The sequence below is a fragment of the Rhinolophus sinicus genome, linkage group LG02 (genome assembly GCF_036562045.2).
Source record: "Rhinolophus sinicus isolate RSC01 linkage group LG02, ASM3656204v1, whole genome shotgun sequence".
Taxonomy (NCBI): Eukaryota; Metazoa; Chordata; class Mammalia; order Chiroptera; family Rhinolophidae; genus Rhinolophus; species Rhinolophus sinicus.
The window spans coordinates 78,095,461-78,119,017 of record NC_133752.1 but is presented as its reverse complement, the minus strand read 5'-3'; the positions used below and the strand labels follow the sequence as shown (position 1 = coordinate 78,119,017).

At 36.6% G+C, this 23,557-nt stretch overlaps 1 protein-coding gene across 2 annotated transcripts in view; it reads left to right on the top strand.

Moving 5' to 3' along the window:
• The window catches only part of GABRA4 (gamma-aminobutyric acid type A receptor subunit alpha4), a 196,245-nt gene that overhangs the window by 7,021 nt on the left and 165,667 nt on the right, over positions 1-23,557 (top strand). For both annotated transcript variants that reach the window (XM_074324636.1, XM_019741054.2), the window contains exons 3-7: positions 15,603-15,670; positions 16,736-16,956; positions 17,114-17,196; positions 20,632-20,775; positions 22,466-22,618. In XM_074324636.1, coding sequence (XP_074180737.1) covers positions 15,603-15,670; positions 16,736-16,956; positions 17,114-17,196; positions 20,632-20,775; positions 22,466-22,618 — 669 coding nt within the window. The remainder of the gene's footprint in view (positions 1-15,602; positions 15,671-16,735; positions 16,957-17,113; positions 17,197-20,631; positions 20,776-22,465; positions 22,619-23,557) is intronic.

The following is a 23,557-nucleotide window of genomic DNA, read 5'->3' as shown; positions in this document are numbered from 1 at the left end:
TGTGGCACTTTTTTTAGGATGAGTTCGCGAACTTAATTGTTGGACCTTGTATAATGCTGTGATTATAGATATCTAGATAAGAGTGTAGAAAACAGCAGAGAAAAGAGCCCGGAATCAAGCTTCGAGGAATGTTATCAAGTAGGAAGGGCATAAAATGTATGTAAAATTATCAAAGGAGAATGAAAAGGAGTAGCAGGTGATATAGGTGGGCATTAGGAGAGTATGAAATAACAGAATTCAAGAAAATGGAATGTCTTAAGAAGGAGGGAAGGGACACCTCTCAAATTCTTCTAAGATATTAAGTAAGGTGAAGACTGGCCACATGGAGATATTTCATTTCATTAACTTTTCATCAAAAATCCATTAAATCTTATGCACCAGGCTCTGTTAAGTATGGCCCTGGCGATGCATTGGTGAGCAAAGGAAACACAATTCCCTGCCCTCATGAGCTGGCATTCTACAAAATAAGCAACATAAATAAGAAAAATATAGAATGTGTCAGATGTTGACCATGGCTATAGAGTAATAAAAGGTAGGGGAGGAGGTTGCAGTTTTAACTAGGTTGGTTAGGGAAGATTCCAATGAGAAGGGGATATTTGAACAACGATCCTAAGTAGGTAAGAGCTTAAGCCACAGTTGGGTGGAGTTTTCTGGTAAGAAGGAGCTCTAGGTGCAAACACACTAAGCTCGGAAGTCAGTGTCACTGCAATGAAACGTGACAGGGCTCAGGAGTAAGAAGGTGTCAGTGTGATACTAGGATGAGGTCCTGTAAAGCTTTGCAGGCTGATAAGAACTTTGCCTTGACTCTGAGTAATATCAGTGATTGGAGGTATCCCGACAGGGCAAAGACCTGCACTGGCTAGTATTCAAAGGTTCACCTTGGTTGCTGTGTTGAGAACAGGCAGTCAGGGTCAAGGGCAAATGCAGAGATGATGGCCATTTTGACCAAGTGGATGGCAGAGAAATCTGTAAGGTTGTAAGAAATGGTCGGCTTCTGGTTATATTTTAAAGCTCTAGTGCACTGGTGTCAGCTAGAATGTGGGATGTGAGAAAAAGAGAGGTGTCAAGTCTGATTCCAAAGTTTTTGACTTAAATACCAAGAAAAATGGAGTTGCCAAGACTGTGGCAGAAGTAGATTAGGGATGTGGATGAACAATTTACATGTGGATATGTTATGCTTGACATCCATATTAGATATCAAGAGGACGTGAGCCTGAATGCAGAGATGATGGGTATGTCAATATATATGGAATTTAATGCTGTACGACTAAAGGGTTTATCAAGGAATTAAGGGTGATTAAAAAAGAGGTACAAATATTGAGCGCTGAAGTCTCCAACGTTAAGAGGTGGGGAAAGAGGAGGAGGAAAATAAAGAGTGGCCTTTGAGGTAGGAGGAAAATCTCAAATAGAGTGAGCATACTGGATGCTAAGCTAAAAAATTTCCTTTTTCAAAGAAGAGACAGTTTTGATCAATTACATCTAGTTCTCCTGACAGATTAAGAAAAACTAGAATATAATATTGACCATTAGATTTAGCAATATCTATGACTTTAATGATTTTGACAAAAGCAGCTTTGGCGGTGTGTAGTGTGGGGGTGTGAACTTCTAACTGGGTGGTTGGGTTCAAGAGAGAATGGGAGGCGTTTTTCTTCTGAGCATTTGCACAGGGCAGCAGAGAAATTGGATGGTAAATGGATATAGAAGTAAAATTGAAAGAGCTTTTTTAAGTTTTCATTTATTATTCATTTTAAAATTTGTCGTTTTATTCAGGTTTGCTTTTAACAAATGTGTCAGGGAGAGAGCCCACAGGAAAAGGTGAAGTCCATGGGTGCAGAACCTTCCCAGAGGCCTGAGGTGGGGCCAGGTTCCCTTCCCCAAAAGAGCTTTTCTTAAAATGGGAGAAGTAAGATTTTTTTTTAAGTTTGTAGGAACAGTGGTATAGATAGTGAAAAACTAATGCTATAGACAAAAAGAATTTTAGTAGCTCCTGAGCCTGAAACCCAGATTGCAATGGATGATGGAGTGAATAAAAATGGAAGACTTAGAGGCAGTCTATATATAGTTTTGTTTCCCCCCCTCCCCAGTGGTTTACATGTGAAAGCAAAGAGAAAGAGAGAAGATTGCCTTTTTTTTTTCAGAGTAGAAATATAGTAAATTTATATACTACTGGAATAATCTGTTAAATGATAATTTAATATTAGAGTGGAGGGAATGGATAATTGAAACAAAGATGTCCTTGAGAAAACAAGAGACTATAGAACCAAAAACACAAATTTACTTTCCTATGCTCTCAGTTTAACCAAAAAGATATACTGGTGCCATCATATATTACATTTTCTTTAGGGCAAGGAAATGCAAAATGCATCTGTTTTTCCTGAAATAGGCACTATAAATTCTTGATATAGGCAGTTAGTAACTTGCGGATGTTTAGATAATACTTCACTAGGTTGTTAGTTTTCTTTTAGATGAAAAGATACATCAATTTGCATTTGTGTATCATTCTGTAGGCCTTTTAAATATATTTATTTTTAAAAAGACTGTAGTGCACAGAATTGGATTCTGGATTAATAATCATTGTTTCATGACATACTTTCATTACTAGTCCACATGTCACCTTTTAATCCACCCATCCATCTATTCATTCATTTATTATTATATAGTAAAAATACCAGTTAAATCATCAAACAGGACAACCTTGACAAGTTTTATTCTGCTATGTGGTTTCCCTCATCTTATTTTCCTGTCTTCCCCACCTGAAGTAACCAACCATTCTGAGTCCTTTCAAAATTATTTCGTAGCTTTTCTTTGACTATCATTAACTCAATTTTGGTTTTTAATAAATAAATTTAAATTTAATTGTTTTGAAATGACATATCATCATTGGATGCTTTGTTCACTTCACTGTGTATTGCTAAAATTCATTCTTCTTGTTGTGTCTTGCCATCGATCATTCGTTGTGACTGCTGTGTGATAGTCCCATTGCATAGAATCCAGTTTGTTCATCTGCTCTGTTGGCAGTAGGCATTTTGCTTGTTTCCAAGATTGTATTGCTGTGAATATTCTGGCCCAAATTTCCTGCTTTAAATGTGCAAGAGTTTCTTTTGCATATATATCCAGGAATAGATTTTTCTGGATCTTAGTGTAAGTGGGAGCTCAACTTGATGAGGTAATGCCAAACTGTTTTCTGTGATGGTTTTACAAACTCAAACTCTCATTTACAGTGAATATGAGATTGATTCAGGATCCACAAGCCCTTCAATTCTTAAGAGAGCAAAAGATATCCATAGAATCCTTGAAATGATATTTTATTTTTAAATGATTTGAAGTTTTCTGATTTCTATTGTGGTTGAACATCTTTTCAAATCTTTACTGCCTATAAGAAATGTCCTTATGTGAATTGCATTTCATTTTTTGCTCATATATTTTATTGTTTTTTAAATGTTTCTCATATTTATTTAATTATTTAAAAAGTTGACCTGGACTGATAGAAGGCTCATAAAGTACTGTTCTTTAATGTTATCTAAGTAAAACCATAGTTTTCTGCTTTCTTTGTGATATCCATGGATAGCTGTTGCTTTTTAATATGCAGGAAGGCTAGTATTTCTATATTTTTTAAATGACAAACAAAATTAGAGATTTCCTTAACTATTTCATTCAAGATTCTTTGTTGTTGTTGTACCTTTTAAACATTTCACCTCGTATTTCTCCGAGACACATCAGTAGTATTCTGTAAGATGTAGCTGGATGCATGGATGTAGGTGGCTGAACAACCAGAAATATCTTCTCCAGTGCATACGTGGTGAGGCAATATGGAGAACAAAGAGTCACTAGTTTTAATACCAGCAAAAAAGATTAGGTCTTTCTCCTGGTGTGACAGAAAATTGGACACTGTTATTGGAAAAGAAATTAAATGGAGTTATTCTTTAACCATGTCTATACAACTAAAGTAGTTAACAGTGGAAATTATCGGATAACATCGTTAATTTTGTTTCTACTTTGATTCGTTAATAAGATGGGAGTAGTCCCCTGGATTTGATCTTGGTAGCTTTGTCTCTTTGAAAGGCTTTTGAAGGTCACTTTGTTTGCTTTACAAACTGCCCACCATATTTTGGAGATTAAAAAACATGTCCCTATTACCAAAAGAGTAGAATTTTAAAAATAAAACAAGTCTTTGATGTTATACAAATGCATATAAAATTATGAGAGGAAGTCCTTCCAAGCTCAAAATTGTCTGGTTTCTATGTAATTATGCTCTTGGGTAAGGTTGATTTAGGATCTAACATCCTAAACAGTAGTGTTAGAAGAAGCATCTCTAAGAATTATTCTTAATTGTATAGTGACCATTATTCTTTGAAAAGTGATTTATTGGAAACTTACTACATTTAAGGCCTGGGATTAGTTATGCGAGAAGATACAAATATAAATAAGACACAGTTTCTGCTTTATTAATCAGGAAATATTTTTAGCTTAACTGACATAACAAATGACTTCCAGTAATGTTTCTTTTTGGGAGGTTTTTAAATCATCACTGGGATGATATTAGGAACACAGCAAACACATAGTATTCACCACCTAGTATGTGCAAAGCCCTATGCCAGTTGGATACTTCCAAGAGGATTTTGTCTTTGTTGTTAAGGGGAGGAAGACTCAAGCAGGCTGTAATAATAATAAGAGCAAAACATAGAAAGAGCTGCAGGAACATAGCTCAGAACCTACTCATGAACAGAACAGGAAATGTAGGTATGGCAGGTTATGTACTAGATATCAAATTATATACACAATTAATTACTGATTTATTATTTAGTGATATAATTAGTATAGCAAAGCTGGAACATACTTTGGAGATCAATACAAGGGGGATATAAGTCTGACTCTGGCACGTACTATTTAATCTCTGTGAGCTCAGTTTCCATATCCATAAAATTCTCATAAGAATATCACCTTTGGAAGGTGTTGTGAGGATTACATGAAATAGTATGTGGAAATACCATAGTATTCCACCTGGCGCGTACTAGGCCTTCAATAAGTAGAATTATTATATCTCTGCTTATTGCTTTTCAGAAAAAAAAAACACCCAAAAAACATTTCCTGTGAGCAGCTACACACATACATGCCCCTTGATCTCGTCACTCTCCATCCCCTCTGCTATATCCCTAAACCACCATCATTTCACAAGTGGACTAGTATGGCAGCCTCTTATAAGAGCTCCTCTCTTAACTCTTACCTCCCTAAAATTTGCTGTCCATAAACTGCCAGAGTGATTTTGTAAAAAAATACAATTCAGATCATATAATTTCCTTACTTCAAATCCCTGATGATTAAGGGATACAAATTAAGCTTCTTACCCCAACCTATATGCAGAGGCAGAGCTGTGCTGAACACGAGAGGAAGAAAACCTGGGGAAAGAACATAGGACAAATGACAAACTTCTGTATTCATTTGCTTGGGCTGCCATAACAAAGTACCATAGACTGGGTAGTTTGAATAACAGCAAGGTTTTCTCACAATTCTGGAGGCTAGATGTCCGAGATCAAGTTGTCAGCAGTGTTGGTTTCTTCTAAGTCCTATCTCTTTTGTTTGTAGATGGTCTTCTCTCTGTGTCTTTATGGTCTTTCTTCTGTATGTTCCTGTGTCCTAATCTCTTCTTATAAGGACACAAGTCACATGGATTAAGTCCTACCCTAGTGACCTCATTTTAATTTAATTACCTTTTAAATGCCCTAACTCCAAATATATAGTCATATTTTGCGGTACCCAGGGTTGGAACTTCAACATATGAATTTGGGGGGACCATAATTCAGCCTATAACAACCTCTTCATGCGTCACTCTGTCTGTCACTGGGATTTCTACAAGTTCTTTTCCATATGTTTTTAACAACCATCACTATAATATATAAACATGTTGTTAAAAAAAAATGCCTCTTTCAGAATATTAGCTCAGGGGTAGGTCTCTATCCACTAACCCTGGTTTTCATTCTTTCTATGTGGCTTTCATTTCTTATCATTAGCTTCCTCCCTTGCTTTGCTCCAGCTCCAGCTCCTCTGGCCTCTTTTCTAGCCCCTGAACACACTAAGGTCTTTCTTTTTTATTTTTTTTAAATTTATTGGGGTGACAATTATTAGTGAAATTACATAGATTTCAGGTGTACAATTCTGTATTACATCATCCATAAATCCAATTGTGTGTTCACCACCCAGAGTCAGTTCTCCTTCCATCACCATATATTTGATCCCCTTTACCCTCATCTCCCACCCTTCACCCACCTTACCCTCTGGTAACCACTAAACTATTGTCTGTGTCTATGAGTTTCTGTTTCTCATTTGTTTGTCTTGTTCTTTTGTTGTTTTTGGTTTATATACCACATATCAGTGAAATCACATGGTTCTCTGCTTTTTCTGCCTGACTTATTTCGCTCAGCATTACACTCTCAAGATCCATTCATGTTGTCACAAATGTTCCTATATCATCTTTTCTTACCGCCGAATAGTATTCCATTGTGTATATATACCACAACTTCTTTATCCATTCATCTATCGAAGGACATTTTGGTTGTTTCCATGTCTTGGCCACCGTAAACAAAGCTGCAATGAACATTGGAGCACACGTGTCTTTATGTATAAATGTTTTCAGATTTTTGGGTAGATACCCAGGAGAGGGATTGCTGGGTCATATGGTAATTCTATTCGTAATTTTTGAGGAACCTCCACACTGCCTTCCATAACGGCTGCACCAGTCTGCATTCCACCAACACTGTATAAGGGTTCCTTTTTCTCCACAGCCTCTCCAACACTTGTTACTATTTGTCTTGTTGATGATAGCCATTCTGACTGGGGTGAGGTGATATCTCATTGTGGTTTTTATTTGCATTTCTCTGATGATTAGTGATGTTGAGCATTTTTTCATATGTCTATTTGCCATTTGTATGTCCTCTTTGGAGAAATGTCTCTTCAGGTCCTCTGCCCATTTTTCAATTGGGTTGTTTGTTTTTTTATTGTTGAGTTTCATGAGTTCCTTGTATATTTTGGATATTAGCCCCTTATCGGAGGCACTGTTTGCAAAAATCTTCTCCCATTCAGTTGGTTGCCTCTTTATTTTGTCGATGGTTTCTTTTGCTGTGCAGAAGCTTTTAAGTTTCATATAGTCCCATTTGTTTATTTTAGCTTTTACTTCCATTGCCTTTGGAGTCAAATTCATAAAATGCTCTTTGAACCCAAGGTCCATAAGTTTAGTACCTATGTTTTCTTCTATGCAGTTTATTGTGTCAGGTCTTATGCTTAAGTCTTTGATCCATTTTGAATTAATTTTGGTACATGGTGACAGATAGCAGTCCAGTTTCATTCTTTTGCACGTGGCTATCCAATTCTCCCAGCACCATTTATTGAAGAGGCTGTCTTTCCTCCATTGTATGCTTTTAGCTTCTTTGTCAAAAATTATCTGTCCATATTTGTGTGGTTTTATTTCTGGGTTCTTAATTCTATTCCATTGGTCTATGTGTCTGTTTTTCTGCCAATACCATGCTGTTTTGATTATTGTAGCCCTGTAGTACAAGCTAAAGTCAGGGAGTGTGATACCTCTGGTATTGTTCTTTTTTCTTAAGATTGCTTTGTCTATTCAAGTTCTTTTGTGGTTCCAAACAAATCTGATGATTTTTTGTTCTATTTCTTTAAAAAATGCCATTGGGATTTTGATGGGGATTGCATTAAATCTGTATATTGCTTTGGGTAATATGGCCATTTTAACTATGTTGATTCTTCCAATCCGTGAGCACGGAATGTCTTTCCATTTCTTTGTGTCTTCTTCAATTTCTTTCAAAATATCTTATAGTTTTCAGCATATAGGTCCTTCATATCCTTGGTTAAGTTTATTCCTAGGTATTTTATTCTTTTTGCTGCAATTGCAAAAGGAATTGTTTTTTGTATTTCTTTTCTGAGATTTCATTGTTAGTATATAGGAATGCAATGGACTTTTGTACGTTGATTTTGTAGCCAGCAACTTTACTGTATTCGTTGATTGTTTCTAATAGCTTTTTGGTGGAGTCTTTAGGGTTTTCTATATATAGCATCATGTCATCTGCAAAGAGTGATAATTTAACTTCTTCATTCCCAATTTGGATGCCTTTTATTTCTTTCTCTTGCCTGATTGCTCTGGCAAGGACTTCCAACACTATGTTGAAAAGCAGAGGTGATAGGGGACAGCCCTGTCGTGTTCCTGAACGTAGAGCAAAGGGCTTCAGTTTTTCACCATTAATTATGAGATTAGCTGAGGGCTTGTCATATATGGCCTTTATTATGTTAAGGTATTTTCCTTCTATACCTATTTTATTAAGTGTTTTAATCATAAATGGATGTTGTATCTTGTCAAATGCTTTTTCTGCATCAATTGATATAATCATATGATTTTTGTCCTTTATTTTGTTTATGTGATGTATCACATTGATGGATTTGCAGATGTTGAACCATCCTTGTGCCCCGGGATGAACCCCACTTGGTCGTGATGAATAATCTTTTTAATGCATTGTTGTATTCGATTACCTAGAATTTTGTTTAGGATTTTTGAATCTGTATTCATTGGAGATATTGGTCTGTAGTTTTCTTTTTTTGTGTTGTCCTTACCAGGTTTTGGTATCAGGGTAATGTTGGCCTCATAAAATGAGTTAGGGAGTACTGTCTCTTCTTCATTTTTTTGGAAGAGTTTGAGCAGGATTGGTATTAGGTCCTGTTTGAAGGTTTGGTAGAATTCACTAGTGAAGCCATCTGGTCCCGGACTTTTGCTTTTGGGAAGGTTTTGGATGACTGATTCAATTTCATTACTGGTGATCGGTCTGTTTAGATTTTCCAGTTCTTCATGGTTCAGCCTTGGAAGGCTATATGTTTCTAAGAACTTGTCCATTTCTTCTAGGTTATTGAATTTGGTGGCATATAGTCCTTCATAGTATTCTTGGATGATCCTTTGTATTTCTGTGGTGTCCGTGATAACTTCCCTTTTTCATTTCTGATTTTGTTAATTAGTGTCTTCTCTTTTTATTTTAGTGAGTCTAGCCAAGGGTTTGTCAATTTTGTTAATCTTTTCAAACAACCAGCTCTTTGTCACCTTAATTTTTTCTATTGTCTTTTTGTTCTCTATTCCATTTATTTCTGCTCTGATTTTTGTTATTTCCTTTCTTCTGCTGACCTTGGATTTCACTTGTTCTTCTTTTTCTAGTTCTTTAAGTTGTAACATGTGGTTATTTGTTTGGGATTTTTCTTGTTTCTTGATATAGGCCTGTAATGATATAGATTTCCCTCTTAAAACTGCTTTCGCTGTATCCCAAAAATTTTGGTAGGATGTATTTTCATTGTCATTTGTTTCTATGTATATTTGATCTCTCCTATAATATCTTCTTTGACCCAGTCATTCTTTAAAAGTATGTTGTTTAATCTCCATGTATTTGTGTTTTTTACTGCTTTCTTTTTGCAGTTGATATCCAATTTCAAAGCCTTGTGATCAGAGAGTATGCTTGGTATGATTTCAATCTTCTTAAATTTGCTGAGGCTGATTTCACGTCCCAATATATGGTCTATCCTTGAGAATGTTCCATGTACACTGGAAAAGAATGTATAGGCTGATGTTTTAGGACGAAGTGCTCTATATATGTCAATTATGTCCATTTCATCTAATGTGTCATTTAGGGCTGCTATTTCATTATTTATTTTCTGTTTGGATAATCCATCCATAGCTGTCAATGATGTACTCAAGCCCCCAGTATAATTGTGCTCCGGTGAATTTTTCCCTCTAGTTCTGTCAGCAGTTGCTTGGCATACTTCGGTGCTCCCTGATTGGGGGTGTAAATATTGATGACTGTTATGTCTTCTTATTGTATAGTCCCCTTTACCATTATGAAATGTCCATCTTTGTCTCTTGTTATCTTTTTCACGCTTAAGTCTGTTTCATCTGATATCATTATGGCTACACCTGATTTTCTTTGGGTACCATTTGCTTGGAGTGTCAATTTCCACCCTTTCACTTTGAGTCTATGCTTGTCCTTGTAGCTGAGATGTGTCTCTTGGAGACAGCATATGTTTAGGTTTAGATTTTTGATCCAATCTGCTACTCTGTGCCTTTTTATTGGTGAGTTCAGTCCGTTTACATTTAGGGTGATTATTGATATGTGAGGATTTCCTGTCATTCTATCTTTAGTTTTCTGGTAAGGCTGTGTCTCCATTGTTTCTTTGCCTTTTTGTTGTTATCGTCTGTTATTTCTGCGTGGTGGTATTCTATGATGTTTCCTTCTGTTTCTTCTTTTATTACAGTATATATTTCAGTTCTGGATTTTTTTTGAGTGGTTACCCTTAAGTTTATGTAAAAGAAAGTTTGATATTTAGAGTACTCCATTTTCTTCAGCGCGCTTACTTTCTCCATTCCCATATTCCAGTTCAGGCCTTTACTCTCCCCCTTTTTATGTTTTGGTTGCCACAAATTGTCCCTGTTGATGATGGTCGAATAGCCTCCTTTAGTATTTCTTGTAGTGCAGGTCGTGTATTAGAAAATTCCCTCAGCTTCTGTATGTCTTGAAAGGTCTTTATTACTCCTTCATATCTAAAGGATATCTTTGCTGGATATATTATTCTTGGCTCATAATTTCTCTCTTTCAATAGTTTGAATATTTGGTTCCACTCCCTCCTGGCTTGTAGAGTTTCTGCTGGAAAATCAGATGATAATCTAATGGGCTTTCCTTTGTAGGTTACCGTCTTCTTATCCCTGGCTGCCTTGAGGATTCTTTCTTTGTCATTGATTTTAGACAGCTTCAATACAATGTGCCTTGGAGAAGGCCTGTTGGGATTGTGTTCTATTTGCTTCTTGGATTTGAGGATCCAGTACTGTCCACAAGTTCGGGAAGTTCTCATCAACAATTTGCTTGAATACGTTTTCTGTTCCCTTCTCTCTTTCTTCTCCTTCTGGTATGCCCATTATTCTTATATTGCTCTTTCTGATGGAGTCAGAAAGTTCTTGTAGAGTTCTTTCATTTCTTTTAAGTCTCAAGTCTCTTTCTTCTTCCATCTGTGTAATTTCCTGGTTTCTATCTTCGATGTCACTGATTCTTTCCTCCATCTGGTCAACTCTACTACCTAAGCTGGTTATTTCATTCTTAATTTCTTCTATTGAGTTCTTAATCTCCAGAAATTCCATTTAGTTCTTTTTTAAAATTTCAATCTGTTTCGTAAAATGCTCATGTTGTACTTTGATTGTGTTTCTGAGTTCATTAAATTGCCTTTCTGTGTTTTCTTGCATCTCGTTGAGTTCTTTCAGAACTGCAATCTTGAATTCTCTGTCATTTAAGTCACATATTTCCATATTTCCTTTTCTTTAAGTTCCTTTTTTGGAGACTTTTCACTTTCTTTCTGAGCTATCTTATTGCCTTGGTTATTCACGGCAATTACTGACTTATTATTTCTCTTCCTAGACATCTACAGGAGTGGCTTCTGCCACAGGTTGATAAGAAGATGTCTTTCTTTTGTTTTCCAGTACTTGTTGGTAGAATGTTTTATTTTCTCTCCGACTGCAGCTTATTTTTCTCTCTCACACAGTAGTGCTATGTTTTCTCTACACTATTCCAGCTTCTCACACAACGGGGGAATTCCCTGGGAGATGGGCTTCTCCTCTGTTAATAGTTTGCCTGGGTCAAAGGGCGCAGTGTCCGTGTGGGTATGCGGAGAGCTTTTGAAGTTCCAAAGCTCTTCCTGCACCAGATTCAGAGCCCGTGTGTTTCAGCAGTTCTGTTTACTCCTGCAGGGATCTGCCTAGATAGGTGGGGCCAGGGGCAGGGTGAGTTGTGAGAGGTGGCCCAGAACAATGGTGGCAACCACCACCACAGCCGGTCCTGCTTCCACAGCAACCTCCCCTTTGCTGGAACTAGTTGGGCTGAGAATCTGTGTCTGTGGTCCACAGTTCTCAGAACAGCAAATATTCTGTTCTTTTGATCTGACACTGCTACTGTTCCGTTTCTAGCACCGGGCAGGTGGGGGTGGGTTGAGCTCTGGGAGGGTAGAGAGGGGGCGGCTAGTCTCAGTGCCTAAGGCTTCCGTTCTCTGCTCGGCAGTAAAGGCTTAAACCACCATTTACAGCCTTCTTCCCTCAGTCTTTTCTCCGAGGTCTCTGCCGTGAGCGTTGGGTTCAGCTGTGTTTTATGCTTCCCCCTCAGCCCTGTGGGCCATAAGCGGAGCCCTAGCAGTCCAAGTTCTTCCCTCTCCCGTAGCTGTGGTAGTTCCAGGATGCAGCGAGCTCGGAGCACTGAGCTAGGTGTGTGTCCTGCGTCCGCCCGGCTCTGTCTCCGCACTTCTGCCTTCCCTCCTCCCCGGCTAGCGGGATTCGCCCACCTTTAGGTGAATTCAGTAGTGGACCTCTTCGTCTTGCCTGTCTGCTGTGCAGGGAGTCCTTTGTGGAGTTATTGTTGTTTGATTAGTTGTAAATTCCAGGGGAGCTTTGCAGAGGCTTACCTCATGCCGTCATTTTGATCCAAACTCGCATTCTTTATTTTATCACTAAGGTCTTTCTTGACTGTGAACTTTTCCCCTGAAGTTCTCTATGCCCGGAATGCAGTTTTCTCAACTCTTCTAATGGCCCATGCTCATCCTCCAGGTCTCAGTTTAAAAGTCACTGCTTTAAAGAGTGCCTAAAAAATCTGGAGTGGCTTTCACTCTCACTCAGTTGCCAGCCTGTTTTGTCCCTCTTAAGAATGACAGTGTTCTTCCATTTAATTTATTTCTGAATTATACTCTGACTCCTCCAATAGCATGTTAACACCATGAGGCAGGGTGCTCATGAATCTTGGTTACCACTTTGAACTCCAGGGCCTGGCATGGAACCTAGCACACAGCAGGTGCTCATTCAGTAAATGTTTATTGAATGAGTGTCTGAATCAAATGTAAGATCTCACTCAATCTCAAAATCCATAAGGTCATATAAAGCAAATACTGAATAATGTCTAAAAGAAATTCTAAAGTTGAGATTCTGGACACAGAACATTTTTCATTAATCATTTATTTTTAATTTTTTAAATTATTGGGGTGACAGTGGTTAGGAAAATTACATAGGTTTCAAGTGTACAATTCTGTAATACATAATCTATATATCACATTGTGTGTTCACCACCCAGAGTCAGTTCTCCTTCCATCACCATATATTTGACCCCATTTACCCTCTTCTACTATCCCCTCTCCACCCTTACTCTCTGGTAACCACTAAACTATTGTCTGTTTCTATGAGTTTTTGTTTATGTGTTTGTCTTGTACCTTTCTTTGTGGTTTTCAGTATCCCACATATCAATAATCATTCAAAAAGTAGTATGTTATATAAGAGTTGAAAATACCCTTTATTATCATGGAATCATTATATCTACAAGAATTAGCATAAACCCACACACCTTAAAATAAAGTTATAAGGAAAAATATTGGCCTAGTTCCTCCCTCTCCTACACTTTCCCCACTCCCGTAGAACTCTTACGGTATTAATATTTTATAGGACCCAGTTTGGTAAATACTGTTCTAGAAAAACACTGTCTTTAAACTGGGATAAAATTAACATTATCACCTAGGAACTGGTTAGAAATGCAAGTAGTCAGACTCCACCTTGGACCTTCTGAATCAGCAAGGCTGGAGGTGAGGTCCAACAGAAATCTTCTGGAATTCTGATCCAGTTAAAGTTTGAGTGCCACTGCCCTAAATTGATCTTCAAAGTAACTTTTGATTTCTCAAGAATCTTGTCAAACAGTTCAGTTGTGAAGATACACTCAACCTTAATTATTCTAAGTAACTTGTCTGTTCTTGTCTTGACTTGCCGTGTGACATAGTGCTTGTAATATTTTAATACACAGCACAATTGGCCTTAATAAACCAGCAGAGTTATTACTCCCACTCTTGAACCACTTTGAGTAAAATCTCCATCTAATGTTCAACATACATTACCTGCTTCCTGGATTACCTATCTATTCCTGGAAAAATTTGGCTTTAATGAACTTATTACTACCATATTTTTGTTGTTTCAAATTTATCACTCAAATAAAAGTTTAATTAACTTCTCATACTTACTTGGTCTGTTTTCCAAAGGTATTATTTTTTAAAAATGAGAACTCATGACAGACCAGCCTGATTTATGCTTTTTCTCTCACTATACTTCCAAAGGATATGTTTCTTAGGGTACTTATTCAAGAAAGAATTTTCTCATTCTCCTTCAAACCATTTTTCTTTCTGTGGCTCAGTTTTCTTCCTATAGAGGGAGAAAAACTCTGATAGATTTTTATGAGGATAACTTTAGACCTAAGGTATTAAGCTATATCAACTGGTCTTTGTCTTTTTTGGCATAAATCCAATTGCCCAGCCACTATCCAAATAGTTCATCTTGATAGCAGATGTTGTTTTTTCCTATATGAAGTATCTAGCCCCTAGCCATACAGTGTTATAAACCATCATTTAAGGAAATGATGTTCAAGAGGGCAACAATCTTTATTTTTATTAGAAATAAAATGCTATATTGTATATACCAATGACTATTATCATTATTGAGCACATTATATTATAGAGATTGGCACGAGTGGTTTACATATATTATTTCCATTAATACACGTTAAACCTTTACCTATGAAGACACATGACTTGACCAAGATCAAATAATTAAAAAGTGTTAGAGATAAATTTGAATTCCAGAATTCTTAATTTTAAGCAACATCCTAAACCCAGATTGTGGCAATCTGTGTCAGCCCACTGTCATGATGCTCCCACTTTTCTCTCTGCCAAACACACACATATATTTGTTCCTGAACCAGTCTTATTTAGGCCTAGGAAAGAATCTCAGTAGTGGTCATTGTAAGCAGCAAAGAGAAACTAATGCTTAATAAGTACTTCCATGAAAGAGTCACTGTGTTCAGAGTCTTATATGAGAGTTTCCTTTTATTTGATCCTATCAACAGTCTTGCCTTATATGTATGGTTGCTACTATTGAGAGGTTAAGTAATTTGCCCAAGGTCACACAGCTTGTAGGTGTCAGAGCATGCAAAGGTCTGATTCATAGGCGGGCTTGTTTTTGATCTCAATTGCCAATGGATGGTTTGCCAGTTGTTAAAGGTAACATGAATCATTTTTGTGCTGAAGCTATTTACCAGTATTCTCAACTCTCCAAAGATACATTCCTTGCAGCCATTATGGTTTTTCTCCTTACCTTGTGGCTAAGTTCCCTCTTTTTAACGGCTCACTTCTTTACACAAGGCCAATCAGATGATGGACTAAAAAAAAAATCAAAAAAAAATCACAAAGGCTAAAAAGCTTTTGTTCCCTGCACTGCCTGTCTTTACAGTGCCTGGGGTTGACGTATCTTTGAAGAAACAAGGTTTCTGGTAAGTAATTGGGTATTTTATTTTTTATTTTTTATTTTCTTTGCCTGTAAGTAAGACTGTTTTCTGGTTTTATTTTTCTTTTATCTACATTTTTTTTTGTAGAGATGCATTATCTTACTGAAAATTTAAGATGCTTGTAAAAATAGATATACCATAGCTGTATTTACGCTTTAATTATCAAAACCCACCTTGCCTGTGAAATTGGTAATTATTTTTTCACACTTATTACTATACTAGGTCCTGTTACAGAAGTGAAAACTGACATATATGTCACCAGCTTTGGACCTGTTTCTGATGTTGAAATGGTAGGTATTTGGAAAATGTAATGTACCTTTCGAGGTTTGAAGAAAACAAACAGAAAAGAGGGTAATTAGTATGTATTTTGCTGTCAATCACACAAAACTAGAAAGTCAAAAAACAGCCTAATTAGACTCAAACCTTTATCCAGAATAAGACATTAAATTTGCTTTTCAGCTCAAACATTTGAGGAATTTTTGGCTTAGAGTCATTCTCAACAAAGAACTTTGCTATTACTAGTGTTTATAACACAACCTCATATGTAGTATTTTTTTTCCTTAGAAATGTATCAAACAGGAGAAAATTAGAGAGTGTAATTAGTTTTGGTATGAAATTTTATACTGTAATCATCATCGCATTTAGTGCTCCGTGTTGACTCAATTGCTCACTCTCCATCCCCACCCCTTCTCTCCTTTGCTCTCTCTCATATTTAAAGAACTTAGAATACCAAACAGTGGTCAGGATGAATTCATCCATTCAGTTGTGCTCTCTAATATTAAATATGTTTCATTTCAAGGTCAAATAGCCCACTTTACTTTTTTCCTTGACTCTGAGCTCCTAGGCTAATTTTAATAAAGTTTATGAACATGAAGTTTCTTTTTCACATATTTTATTTTGTCTTAAAGAGATGCTTATAGTTTTATGATTCTTTATGCAATGAAGATACTAAAGTAAAGTATTAGGTTGGTACAAAAGTTATTGCAGTTTTTGCAATTGAAAATAATTGCAAAACCCACGATTACTTTTGTACCAACCTAATACTACAACTGTAATTACCTGGTACTGGCAGTTTTATTAAATTATAGTAATTACTTTTGAATGATTACTATATATGGTAATTTATTTGTCTAATAAATGTAGAAGATTAAAGTATCAAGATGGACATGCTTTAATTGCTGAAACTGTTTTTGTTCCATTGATTTAAGAGAATTTCTGCTCCAATTAATTTAGTTTTTATTTGGAGGTTGTCTTTTTTCTTATGAGTGGGAAAGAGCTTAGAATCTAATGCATTTTTCTGCATATTTATGTATGGTCATCTGTGATTTGAGTGTGTCACAAACTAATTTCCTTAGGAATACACAATGGATGTGTTCTTCAGACAAACATGGATTGACAAAAGACTGAAATATGACGGCCCCATTGAAATTTTGAGATTGAACAACATGATGGTAACAAAAGTATGGACCCCTGATACTTTCTTCAGGAATGGAAAGAAATCTGTCTCACATAATATGACAGCTCCAAATAAGCTTTTTAGAATTATGAGAAATGGCACTATTTTATACACAATGAGGTAGTCATTTTTCTCTTTTTCCTTCTTCCCTTTTAATTTCCTTCCTTCCTACTTTCCTTCCTTCCTTCCTTCCTCCCTTCTTTCCTTCCTTTCTTTATGGATCTATAAATTGATTTTTAGAGAAAGAGTTGATTCTAATTGTATTTTTCCATCATAGACTCACCATAAGTGCAGAGTGTCCCATGAGATTGGTGGATTTCCCCATGGATGGTCATGCATGTCCTTTGAAATTTGGGAGTTGTAAGTTATAATAAAAATATTAGAATTTATGGTTATCTCATTTAAGCTGTTATTTATATAGGTATGTGCATGTTTTTCCATAATTCAACATTAAATCATTGTCTGTGACAATAATTGCCCAAAATTTGACTTTTAGGAGACTTTTTTAATCTAATATATTTAAATAAAGAAATAAAAATAACACTGTTTTTCAAAAAAACTCAAAAATCTATTTCTACAGATAGCCTAGGTAGACTGACTCATAAAGAATAGGTTGGTGGTCAGTGGTAAAATTTGGGGACCTCTGAACTCCATGTGTTGGTGGTGTAACATAGCAAGTGTGGGGACAGAGTCCCAGAGAGCAGTTTCCAGGCTCTTGGCCTCATATGGAAAGGTTCTGGCTCAGTTATTAGATGGCCATCAGTTGTAATCAGATGGCCATCTGCTGTGGCTGGGTGGCCATTCGCTGCTACTGGTTAGCCATTAGCCACTAATATAACTGCCATGGCTAAGCTATGTTGGTTGGTTTGTTGCTTGGCAGAGAGGCGGACTGCGGATTGCGGCTAGCAAGTGGGGTTAGCAAGTGTGAACGGCGGACTGTGGGTTGGGTGGCTCCCGCTTCCTGTGTCTCCAACTCAACCACCAGCGAAAATATAGTGGTATGACCCCCCATCCATGGCTCCATTGGTGTTCCTTTTTGGCCTCACCATATCCTGCGTTTTTGTGCAGGGAGCGGGAGCTGAGACCCCACATTACAGCAACTATAAATTATTTTGTTTTGTTTTATTTTTGTAATTTAACAGAGTCCTTTATGGCAGACTTGAAAAAGGCCAAAGAAGGTTCAAGGCTTCTTGACGTGACATAGGTTAGAATAATATAAGCAGCACTGTTAGTTTCAAAGTCACTGAAGTATGACAAAAGCACAGTAGGAGGTGTAGTCTGACTTGTAGACAGAGCCAGGTAATAGAGTACCTTGCAGACCACAGTAAGGAATTTGGATTCTATTCTAAATGCTGTAGGAAGCCTTTAGAAAGTTTTATTAAAGGATGTGGCATTCTTGGCCTGACATTTCACTTCAGCTTTTCTACAGAGAATGGATTGTAGAAAGGCTAGAGTAGAAGTAGAGAAGAGTTGGAAGCTATTGTTTTAGTAAAATCAAAGACGGTGCTGGCTTAGAGTAGGATGGTACCAGAGGAGAAAGTGTGAGATGGATGGATTTAGGATAGCTTGTGGAGGTGAAAGCAAGAGGATGAAATGAACTGGTAGGAAAGAATATGGAATTCCTTTCTGCTAAGCTCCCTTCTCTGAGATGGCAGCAAAATTTGATTGCCTTTTCTAATGTCTGCCTCAAATACTTGATTTAATCAGAATCTACCAAAAATAGATGCTGGCTTTTACTATTGCTTCAGATTCTTAGTTGCACTGATTGTGAAACTGTTGCCTGCTGTTATCATTGCTCATTGCTTAACTTAATGAGAATCAGCAGTCACCATTCTTTTTATAATCCCTAGTAAGCACAGTATTCAGTAGGCTGAGTTAAAGAGAGTCATTTGCTCCCTGACCAGTGACTTAATGAGAGAAGATAAAAACAGAAAAATACATACATAGAAAGGATGATCTCACTAGGGCCAGAATTAAAATCCATTTAGGCTGTAATAATTTAAATTTTACCCAGTTAGTTCTAATCTAGGTTTACCTTTCCCACCCATCCCCCTCTAGTTCTCATAGAAAGCTCTTTAGAGTGACTTCAACATAGTTGGTGCTCAATCAGGGCTTGTACAAAATGAAGACATCACTCCTTGGCAGCTGATGTTTTTGGGTTGGGATTTAAAGAGAGGCACATCTTTTGATCACCTTCACCTATTTTGTTGGCCCTCACCCCCAGCCTCAAATATTGAATTGTTAAGAAAAAGGTTATTCTTGCAAGGTAGGCTAGCCAAGAGAGGAATACCTGATTTAAAATATCATGGTCAGGAACATAGTATTTGGGGGCTTTGGATGTATGTTAAACATGAATGTACTTCAGCAGGTCAATGTTGACATAACTGTATACTGCTAAATGACAACACAACCTCATAGTCTGTTTTGCAAAGTGATTTGTAAAGATTATCTCCCTAGGTATCAACGTTGGTTGTATAATTAAACAATTCCACTGAGGACTTACTGTACTCTAGCATTTTTAGGAAAGTTTGTGGAGGGTAGTACACAATTTATCTTGGTTCTTTGGAACTAATTTGTGTGTGAGCCAAGCTATCTGTTCTGAGGAGACTGGTAAGCAAGCAGCTGGTTTCCATTTGCATTGAACACCACATAATAGGAAATAAGCTTAAATTGCTGCTGGGAGGGATTTGTTGAAGGTGGAAGGGAAAGTGTTCTGATTTTAAGAGTTTAAAGGTAGTGGAACTGGTTATATATTTATATTCCCTGGAGAGCTTTACAAACAGCATAGTTGGTTGTTACTGCAATGATTCCCAAACAGCATGGGTATTCCCAAAGGCAGAGTCTGAAATAGGTTACTCCAGGAGAGCTCTCCCATCAGTAGGATTTGTTTTTGTTTTTGTTGTTGTATTATTATAGGCAGCATTTGGTATGTTTCTAATTGGCAGAGCTGCATTAGGATGAAAGAAGTCAATATTGGTCAAGCACTGGAAGTGAGTTGGAGTGGAAAGAAGTAGCAGTATGACAGGTTGTTTTTTGGGGGGGTTATTATTTCTGCATTTCAACTGCATATCCTGTTTGTATGGAAACATATCCACGGGCATTAATTTATACATATGTAGCATTTTAGTACTTTAATTTCAGTCTCTCTTCCTCCAATTCTTTGACATAAAAACAATATGCAAGGCTGTCTAATGCAGGGACTCAGCTCCTGCTCCCCGCACAAGAACTTAGGACATGGTGAGGCCAAAAAGGAACAGCAACAGAGCCACAGATAGGGGAGTCATACCACTATATTCTCAATGGCGGCTGGTCGAGACACAAAAGCAAACATCCGCCAGTACTCCAGCAAGGGGTCTTCCTGCACCCCAGTCTCACTGGCAGCTCCGTGAGACCCAGGAAGTAGGATCAACGCGATCTGCAATCCACAATCCGCTTGCTAACCCCTTGCTAGCCTCAATCCACGCCTGCTAGCGCAGCCCTGGAAGCTATATCAGTGGCTAGTGGTAACTGGTAACAGCTGATGGCCAACCAACCACAGCAGATGGCCATCTAACAACTGAACCAGCACCTTTCTACATGAGGCTGACAGCCTGGAAACTGCTTTCTGGGAGTCTGTCCCTACAGGCTGCTTAATCTCTACAGTTTTCTGAATACTGAACATGTTTAAATAAATTATAACGATCATTATTTTCATTTATTCCATCTTTCTTGAACATGTCTAATATTCTTTAGTGTTGACCATCGATGCTGACCAAAAGGACACTGACTCTAACCACATTCTGTGCTTTCATTCAGATGCTTATCCAAAGAGTGAGATGATTTATACCTGGACAAAAGGTCCTGAGAAATCAGTAGAAGTTCCAAAGGAGTCCTCGAGCTTAGTTCAGTATGACTTGATTGGGCAAACTGTATCAAGTGAAACTATCAAATCCATTACAGGTGAGATGTTTAACGATGAAATCAATATACTACTTGGCATGCACAATGGAGTTTTATCCTAGCTTTGTCACAGTAATATCTAGTGTTTTCAGGGGACAGCAAAAAGTTTCCAGAAATAGTTGATGCCTAAATCACTGTACAGATTTTTCAAATACATAATCTTGTTTTGGTTTTAAGTAAAATCTGAGTTCATGAGATGTGAGTTGGTTTTCTTAGTCAGAAACGAAAGTCTGTAACCAAATATATTGAAATTATTTTCAACAGAATTCTGAGACAGGAAGTCTGACCACTGATTTTTGGAAACTGGATTTCCCTCTTTTTTTTGATGCTTTCCCCAAATATTTTTTTTCTTGCCCAATTTTGTGGTGCCATCTTCTCCCTCTTTTCAAAGTAAAAACAAAATATAAAGCTGAATTACAAAATATATTAAGAGTATACATTAAAGCTGTTACATGTGTAGATGGATGATTATTATTGACAATACTTGGTCTGTATTTGCTTTTGGAATGTGAGTGGAATCATCATTGGATGCAGTTTTTATCATATTTAATGGGAAATTTGGCTGATTATTGCTTGTTCTAAAATGGTTCCTTACATACACATATTTCTATGGAAAAAGCATTTTTTGAAAAAGTTTATTTCCTAGCCTGCAAGTGAGATTGAAAACATGTGGGATTTGAGGCTTCTGAATCTTGGGTTTTATAGTATGAGAATAAGACTACTGCTTCCTAAGTAACTCTCTTAATATGTTCCTGTCAGATGTAACATTAAAAATATTTATCAACAACTACTGTGTTTTCCAGAAAATAAGACCCAGCTGGACAATCAGCTCAAATGTGTCTTTTGGAGCAAAAATTAATATAAGACCTGATATGATATGATATGATATGATATGATATATATATGATATGATATGATATGATGTTAAAGACCCGGTCTTATACTACAGTAAAATAAGACTGGGTCTTATATTAATTTTTGCTCCAAAAGATGCTTTAGAGCTGATTGTCTGGCTAGGTCTTATTTTCGGGGAAACACGGTACCAGAAATCTTGTGGTTTGTTTTCTTGTTAGCTTATTAGGTTTTTATCTAAATGCCAATAAAAGATGGTTGAACTCAGGGATGTTATATATGTCTCTTTTTATTTTTCTTCATATATATAACATTTAGAAATACAGCTCTTTCCTAAAACTAAGGCAGTAAGGCAAGCTCTTCCTAAGTATATGCGTATATATAATGTTTATCTGTGTATTACAGTTCTTTCTAAAATTAAGCTGTGTGTGTGTGTGTGTGTGTGTGTGTGTGTGTGTGTATTTCCATTTTTCTAGTGATTTTCTATTAAACTTAGGTCTAAATTTCTCTCAAAAGATGCTGAAAATGAAGGCAAAGTGCTCCCACAGGACTAGACCTTTAAAATAGAAAAAGCACTGTAAGAATTTCTTTAAAGTTATAGCTTAATTTATTAAATTGCTTAATCACGACATAGAACCAAAGTATTTTTCTGTATAATGATATTCAATATCATTTCCCCTCCCCTAATTAGGAACTACATATTTCTCAATTTGTTTGCTATGCACAACAGATAACTTCTTTTCTTAGAATGCTTTTTGTTATCTGAAATATGATTATGAAGCCATTGGATAATTGGCTGTAGAACCAATAACACATTTTCCTCATGCTTTATTTGTAGGTGAATATATTGTTATGACGGTTTACTTCCACCTCAGACGGAAGATGGGTTATTTTATGATTCAGACGTACATCCCATGCATTATGACAGTGATTCTTTCCCAAGTCTCATTCTGGATAAATAAGGAATCAGTTCCAGCTCGGACCGTATTTGGTAATTGCAATTCATTTCTTGGGTATTTTTGTTCATGTTACATTTTGCTCATGATTTCATGGGAATAGCTCTTAGATCTTATTTCTAAGAAAATATTAAACAGTAATATGTCAGGCTATACTGAGTAAAGAATCATATAAGCTTTCATTTTCATCTAGCCAATACAAAGTAATAAGGCTTGAGGGGATATGGGCAGTTCATCCCTTTCTTCACGGCTGCATCGGATTTTTCTTATTGAGGCCAGGCTGATAAAGACCAAACATGAATCTGGATAATAAATGTACTTTTGATGGTATTCTTGGGCTCCTAGCTTAATGCTATGTAACTAAATTAAAATCATATTTAGGTGTTAAAATGAAATGCACTGGGAGCTTAAAATAAAACAAATACAAGCCATGGCTGAATGAATATGAAAGCCTTAGAATAATTTGGCTTTTAATGAAGAGGAACAAAATGCAAATGGTTTAAATGCATTGAGTTGGAAGGTATTATATGCTTAGTTTATTAGCTCATTGTTATATTCTATCTACTTTTCTTTTCTGAACGCAATATGTATTTTTTTTCTCTTTGTTTTTATAGCGGCTTTCTATAGATTACATTTTAAACTATATACGAAGTCCAAAACATATGTGTTTTAAATTTTTATAGCTGTTAAGTAAGTATTTTACATATCCAGTCATGCTTTTAAATAATAAAATTTGTTATAATGATATTTATTTAATTTAATATATTTCTCCTTTCATTTTCTGTTGACTGTGCGTAGCAAAAACATTCAGTAGTAGGATAAAAAGGAAAATGATCAGAATGATCGGGAATGAAGGTACACTCCTTATGGGAGATGTCACTCTCCCTCTGCTTTCTCTACCTGTTAGGATCAGAGTCCTGGTACAATAGTCCTTATCACATAGAGCTGAAGGGATGCTGGTGAGAAGAAACTGG